The 7,876-nt window shown below is 36.8% G+C and overlaps 1 protein-coding gene across 1 annotated transcript; it reads left to right on the top strand.

The window, feature by feature from the left end:
• The first annotated feature begins 5,276 nt into the window (after positions 1–5,276).
• On the top strand, positions 5,277–6,230 carry LOC109699182 (olfactory receptor 52M1-like). Its single transcript, XM_020183774.2, has one exon. It carries the CDS (start codon positions 5,277–5,279, stop codon positions 6,228–6,230), a length of 954 nt encoding a protein of 317 aa, XP_020039363.1.
• The last annotated feature ends 1,646 nt before the right edge of the window (positions 6,231–7,876 follow it).

Genomic DNA, 7,876 nt, shown 5'->3' with positions numbered 1-7,876 from the left:
CCGTTCATATCTTTTGTTAGGTTTACACCTAGGTATTTGATTTGTTTTGAGACTATTGTAAATGGGATTGTTTTCATACATTCTTTTTCAGTTTGTTCATTATTAGTGTATAGAAATGCTAATAATTTTCTATGTTGATTTTATATCCTGCTAACTTGCTGTAGCTATTTATGATGTCTAGAAGCTTCTGAGTAGAGTTTTTTGGGGTCTTTAAAGTATAGGATCATGTCATCTGCAAATAGGGATATTTTCACAGTTTCTTTACCTATTTGTATTCCTTTTATTCCTTCTTCTTGCCTAATTGCTCTGGCTAGGAATTCCAGTACTATGTTGAATAGGAGTGGAAATAGTGGGCATCCTTGTCTGGTTCCTGATTTTAGAGGGAATGGTTTCAGTTTTTCTCCAGTAAGTATAATGCTGGCTGTAGCTCTGTCATATATAGCTTTCATAATGTTGAGGTACTTTCCTTGTATTCCTAGTTTTCTTAGAGCTTTTATCATGAAATGGTGTTGGATCTTATCAAAGGCTTTTTCTGCATCTATTGAGATGATCAAGTGGTTTTTTTTTCTTTGCTTCTGTTAATGTGGTTTATTATGTTTATTGATTTCTGTTTGTTGAACCACCCCTGCATTCCTGGGATGAAGTCTACTTGGTCGTGGTGAATGATCTTTTTGATGTGTTGTTGAATTCGGTTTGCCATTATTTTGTTAAGGATTTTTGCATCAATGTTCATTAAGGAGATTGGCCTATAGTTCTCCTTCTTGGAGGTATCTTTGCCTGGTTTTGGGATAAGTGTAATACTGCCTTTATAAAATGTGTTAGGCAGTTTTCCTTCCCTTTCTATTTCATGGAATAGTTTAAGGAGGGTTGGTATCAGTTCTTTAAAGGTCTGATAGAATTCAGCAGAGAATCCTTCAGGTCCTGGACTTTTCTTTTTGGGGAGACTCTTGATTGCTGCTTCAATTTCATTTTGTGTTATAGATCTATTTAGGTGATTAATTTCCTCTTGCTTCAGTTTTGGATGATCATATGTATCTAGAAATCTGTCCATTTCTTTAAGATTTTCTAATTTATTTGAATATAGGTTCTCAAAGTAGTCTGATGATTTCCTGGACTTCCATGGTACTTGTTGTTATCTCCCCTTTTACATTCCTGATTCTACTAATTTGGGTTTTTTCTCTCCTCATTTTAGTCAGGTTTGCCAGGGGTCTGTCGATCTTGTTTATTTTTTCAAAGGACCAACTTTTTGGTTAACCTAAAACTTGAAAGTGTTTTATGTGCCAGCTGTAGAGGAGCTAATTAAATAATCTTAAACTGGCAGAGGCTACTACAGGAAGGTGACCATGAAGTAGTGAAGAGATCTCGTAGAAATGAGCCAATTCAGGTTGTAATACAAATGTGCATGGAAGCAATGCTAGGAATCTCTCTATATAGCTATCTTTATCTCAAGCTAGCAAAAATGCTATGTCTTTCTTATGACCTCTTATGTTTTCTCTTCAACAAAATTGGAGAAGAAGGCAGAACAGGTTCTGCCTAGAAGCAAGTGGGTTGGGGAGGAGAGGGCAGGGGACAAGGGAGAAAGGTGACCCAAACAATGTATTCACATATGAATAAATGTATAAACAATTTTTAAAATAAAAAAGGACAAAAAAATATTGACAAATATGTCTGGGCCACTTTGGTACAGTGGTAAAACTGATACTAGCCTTCCCACTATTCTGAGAACTTTAAGTAAAGTAACTACACAGAACTATTTCAACTTGTAATTATTTAGAGTTATTCATTTTAAATAAAAATGAGCTGAAAAAGGAGAAGTAAAATAAAATTGCAATGTTAACATTTATATTTATTTTCTTCTTTGTATAGACTAGATTTTGTATTTTTTCTTTTTAACAGAAGTAATGATTAACTAAAAACAGTCAATATTTGTTACACCAGTACCTGAGGGCCCGCCCTCCCCCCCCCCCCCCCGCTTTTTCTCTTAATTCTCTAAATATGCCTCTTAGAGTCTGTGAGTGCCTTAAGCCCAAGGGAGAGTAGTCAGAAATCTGGAGCCAGCTAAGAGACAAGCAAAAGGATAAGAATAAAAGACTGTGCTCTGGTCCTTACAGGCGGAGTGAGTTAAGGACTGAAAACTGCTCCTAAGAGAGTAACTAAAAGCTCAGAGGGAAGTGTATAAGCTTTTCTATACAACTCTTAGGAAGTAACTGGATATTTTCAAGACCTAGATAAAGGAGACAGAAGAAAGATATCAAGGGAAAGGCCTCCCCCGTCAGTGAAATTTCTCCATGCATTGAGACAAGAACCTACCATGTAAGAAGCAGAGTCTAGAGCTCTGGATAGTATCCCAATGGGTAAGCATATTCGGGATTTATGGGATGAGAATAGAGCCATTAGAAGTAGTCTCCAAGTTCCAGAAACTATTTTTGTCTTTGGTCTATTCAGGGCTTCTCTTCTTCATAGGTCTACTCAAAAGTAGAAGAAATAAATTGAGTATAAATCCTGGATTAAGTAAAAGAAAAAAAAGAAACCCCAAGGTAGAAGGCTTGTTTGGAGAGAGAGAGAGAGAGAGAGAGAGAGAGAGAGAGAGAGAGAGAGAAATTACATTGCATAAAGTTACAGAATCAGAAACAGTAGAGTTAGTGTTTGAACCAATCGGTCTTGTTTCTAATCCATGTTTATGCCACCATAACAAAATGTCTCTTCCAGAAGCTCCAAATGGGCAGAACGCCTCTGCTAGACTGGTAAGCATGTCTCTAGCATCCAAGCAAGAATTCTTTCATTGTGATGACAGAAAATATTTCTCTGGAATGCTCTAGATAAAGGGATACAATTTAGGTGGCATAGCCTAGTTCAGAAGACCACTTAAGTTTAAGGCCATTCATAAACACTGACTCTTCTATGATGAATAGCCCCTACTTTTGCCTACTCTGATATGGAGTCCATTGGACTCCTTCCTGCCATAGGATGCTAATCTATCGTAGTACTTTCAGAGAATATTTCAGACTTTCTCCGTTATGTTTTAAAATTGACTAGTGTCCACCTTCAATCCCTGTCCCATATAATCAATTCCTGCACTTTTGAGACACATTCTTAGATATAACATACAACAGAAACATAAGGAAATTATTCCAATTTTTGGAATTTGCATTTCTAATCTAATACCCAATGAGCAGTGGGAATTTCAGGGAAAGGCAAGAGTTTTACCCTTGCCTTATTTGTTCTGTGTACTTATCTTCTGCCGTAAATAGTCTCCCTATTTTTCAAATGGGAAAGGAGATTTCAAGAGCTTAAGCAACTTGCTTAAACAGTAGGATGAAGATCTGGATTAGGAAACCTGAGCAGCTGGATAATACCTCTTCCCACATCCTCCTCCCCTTTCCTATCTTAACTGATAGATCCAGAGCAATCTTACATTTGGAGAGGAAGTAACTTCACATGTGTTAGCACTTATTTACATATGTAAATACCCAAATCACAAATTTAATGTTTAAAAAATTGTGAACTATTTTAAGTTTCACAAAACTTGTGTGTTTCTTCTCAGCACCCACACAGTGCTTGACAAATAAAGAAACAAACTCAAAATCCTAAATAACTTGTGTATAGAAACCTGAATTATGGACCAAGAATCTACACAGGGACTTTTCTTGTTTATTTGCTAGGGAAATGTAATGGCTATTCTATTTTAGACAAAATTTGAAATTATCATAAACTTACTTGAAACAATTTAGGGGAATTAAGTGACTATAGTCCTTCTCCTTTTCCCTCTTACTCTAGTACAAGCTAGAGACACACAGAGTGTTTTGCAGAAGAAGGAGTAGTCTGGAATGGGCTTTGGAAGATGGAGAAGGTCCCTTAGCTAAAAACCAAGGAGATGGTGAAACCTCTCAGCCAAAACATGGCTGTGAAGAAAGTCACCAAGCACACATAGGGTGTCAGTAGACTTCTGGGATTCTGATGAGAAAGGGGAACAAACCTGCCTGAGACAGGGAGAGGAAGAAACCAGATCCTGTGCTCTCAGACTCTAAACTCTGAGAATGTGAAGCAATAGGATTTTTTTAAGCAAAGGCATCCAAAGGGAAAAAAAGCACAAAAGACTTTTAAAAGCAATAGTCAGTGCTTTGCTGACCTCCCTGTCTCCTCAAAAAAACAGAGACAAAGAAGGATGGTAAAAAGAGTATCCAGACCATTTTATTTCAGTCCATTCTTTTTTAATTTTAGCTATTAGATGGTGGGAAAGTCTAATAAAATTTGATCAAAAAAGATGTACCTCTTATGTCAAATTATAACTGATGCCTAGATTCTTGCCAGGAAAACATAACAGTCTGTCCCTGGAGTAAAGTATTCTTAAGAAATTGTATTCATTCTTCATTCCATTTAATCACGAAATCTGGAAACCTTAAATGAGAGAGTTTTCTTGAGAAATTAGGTCCTGTGCCAAATCTTTGTTATTCTATGACACTAATACATTTTTCTAGTAAAATTCTCCCCCTTCATTTATCAACTTATTTTGAAAGGCATAACATACATATATATAAAAGGAAGAAAATTAAAATCACCCATAATCTCATCCATCCAAAATAAAAAATCACCCACTGGCACTAAAAGATAACATCCTTTTAATACATCTTCTCACATACTTCTCTATGTAACAGTATGTTTTTATATTTCATCCACATTTTAATGAAATTAAATCATAGTTTAACCTTCCTCCTGCTATTCTATCACTTATTGTAATATGCAAACATTATACCAGGAAATATATGTCTCTAAAAGTGTTATTAATATAACTCAAACTAACTGAATAGATATAGTAGAACTTAAGCAATGTTTTATTTTTGAATACATGGCTACAACTTTTCATTAGCATAAAAAACACCTAATTGCTATATTATTTATATCAGTGTTTCTATTTATCAATGATAAGAGAAATATATACAGGCACTGAAATAAACACATTACATGGATTTACATTTTCCATTTCCTTTAGAAAAAGTTCACAAAAATAAAATTATATTGCATAATTTTGGAGATTTCTACAGTAAAGTGGGATGATTTAGCAGTAGAAACGATGAGCATGTCTGTTAGTACATTTAACAGATGTCATCATGGATATTTCTGATAAAATATGTAATATATTGATTTTTCAAGTTGGCATTTAGAATTCTTCTTTCTCATAGATGCCACCAGTTGCCCAGGATGGAAATGAGAATATAATCAACATCTCTCAAAGGAGAAGAAACTTCCTCTCCTCTGGAAACCCCACAACCCCAAACATGTTTACTTCTAATAATGCCTGCTTTGTTCCTACCTCTTTCTGGCTCACTGGCATCCCAAGGCTGGAGTCCCTGCACATCTGGCTCTCCATACCCTTTGGCTCCATGTACCTGGTGGCTTTGGTTGGGAATGTCACCATCCTGGCAGTAGTAAAGATGGAGCGCAGCCTGCACCAACCCATGTATTTCTTCCTGTGCATGTTGGCTGTCATTGACTTAGTCCTGTCAACCTCTACCATGCCCAAATTGTTGGCCATCTTCTGGTTTGGTGCCCACAACATTGGTCTGAATGCCTGCTTGGTCCAGATGTTCTTCATCCACTGCTTTGCCACTGTTGAGTCAGGCATCTTCCTTGCGATGGCTTTTGACCGCTATGTTGCTATCTGTGACCCACTACACCATACCTCAGTGCTCACCCATGTAGTGGTGGGTCGTTTGGGGCTGGCTGCCCTCCTCCGGGGGATACTCTACATTGGACCTCTTCCCCTACTAATTCGTTTGAGGGTGCCCCTTTACCAGACCAAAGTCATTACCCACTCTTACTGTGAGCACATGGCTGTGGTCAATTTAGCATGCAGTGATACAAGGGTCAACAACTTATATGGAATGGCAATTGGCTTCCTGGTATTAATCCTGGATTCTCTAGCCATAACTGCTTCCTATGTAATGATTTTCAGGGTTGTATTGGGATTGACCACCCTTGACGCCAGGTTTAAAACTTTAGGTACATGTGGTTCTCACATCTGTGCCATCCTCGTCTTCTATATCCCTATTGTTGTTTCATCTCTTACCCATCGCTTTGGCCATCATGTTCCTCCCCATATCCATATTCTTTTGGCTAACTTTTACCTCCTCATTCCACCTATTCTTAACCCAGTTGTCTATGCTGTCCGCACCAAGCAGATTCGAGAGAGACTTCTACACATTCTTAAAGTAGGGACTCAACCCAGCTGACTGTCCTACATCTATGGGGCATACAAATATTTGGTGATGATAAGAAGAAGTTCTTCTTGAAAAAGCCCATGAAATTTCTGGCTACCAACTTAACTGTGAGGACAAAGGCCTAAAAGCAATCCCAATGTCTATTCTTTTTGATCATGGATTTTCTAGCAGTGTAGACCTAATATCTCGAAGTGGAAAGAGGAAGTCATGTCAAAAGTTCTTGTTCTACCATTCCTTTTCTTACCTAACTAACTTCGTAAAATCAAGCATAATAACCATAGGCATACAGACCACAAGAAATAAGATCATGTCTTCCCTTCACCTCTTTGGTATAAGATTTCTAGTTTCCCTATAAGGAGTGTTACAAAGCACAATTTCTACAAGGTAGAATTCTACTCTGATACCGTCTTGAAAATAGTTTACAAGTTCTGTTGAAATTCTCCAGACTTTTACTCTGTTGGCAAATTTTTCCAATCTTCTTGGCTTGCCTCATAAAAGGACATTTATTGAGGACGGAGGCAATGTGAATATGAGAAACCTTAATTTAATAGAACTTTGAATGAGACCTTACTGCTCATAAAAGTTAAAGTCCTCAAACCAAGTCACTCCCCCACATAAACAGACAAAATGGGTCTGAAATATATCACATTTCCTAGTAATAATGTTAACTGTGAGCAGGGAGGAGATTCCACTTCAGAGGCTCTGAGTTGGCATATAGGAAGAACAGCAGCTTCACTGAAATAATGACATGAAAGGAAAGAAGCTAACAGTGGGATTGGCCCAAAAGGAATTGGATAAGCGATGGGTCAAAGGTAACAAGAATAATGGAGGGCTAGTGGTAGATATAAACCTTTAAATTACTCCAGGTCTCCTTGGAGAATTCTTCTTGCTACTTTCTATTTTGAATTGACCCTTTTATTATATTACTTATTGATCATAAAGATTCCATAATAAGAAGACTACTTCAGGCCAGAAACTTACATAAATTTTGTGGTGATACATAAAAAGTGGAAGAAAGAAATCACTGCTAATTCTAGTGCTCCAGACTAGGATTATGTCCATTTTTGTTCTAAAACATTTCAGACTTTAAGTCATTTAACTGCCTCAAGTTTAAAATCCATAACAACATCTTAAAAAGCTAAAGTGGTTGGTCTTAGGTTAAAAATAAATCACTTCAGTATTTAAGAAAATATAATCTAAGGAGGCCACTGATACAAACCTCATATCATCAAAAAGTGAGAAACTTGGAATATCACAAGTTCTTTTCTAATGTCCCTAAATAGTCTCAAATTTCTATTTCCTCAATCTATGCCTAACACTAAGATTGGTCGGATCACATTTTTTTAAATTGATCCTTCTCTGTTGTTTTAGAGGTGAAAGTTGATTGTTCACCCATCTTCTAATCAATGTCCCAGGAGTCCAGTGCCAAAGTTGAGACCCATTATTAGGAAAAGAGAGGGAGGGCTTCTACAAACATAATTATAGTGCCAAATACAATATCCAGTGACTTTTTACTTGTGTTCAAAAAAAAGATATTACAGAATCTTCAAAGGTATAAATTTATTTCACAGAGTTATCTGACTATAGGCACAGGCACAAGAGAAGATGAAGGAAGGTGACATTCAATTCATTGGTGACACTGATTCTGAAGGAAATTA

Source organism: Castor canadensis, chromosome 1 (assembly GCF_047511655.1).
Source record: "Castor canadensis chromosome 1, mCasCan1.hap1v2, whole genome shotgun sequence".
In the NCBI taxonomy this organism is placed as follows: Eukaryota; Metazoa; Chordata; class Mammalia; order Rodentia; family Castoridae; genus Castor; species Castor canadensis.
This window is presented reverse-complemented; position numbering and strand designations above follow the sequence as displayed.

Bases quoted from the DNA above. Each gene is read 5' to 3' on its own strand.
- LOC109699182 (XM_020183774.2), top strand. From the start codon at position 5,277: ATGTTTACTTCTAATAATGCCTGCTTTGTTCCTACCTCTTTCTGGCTC.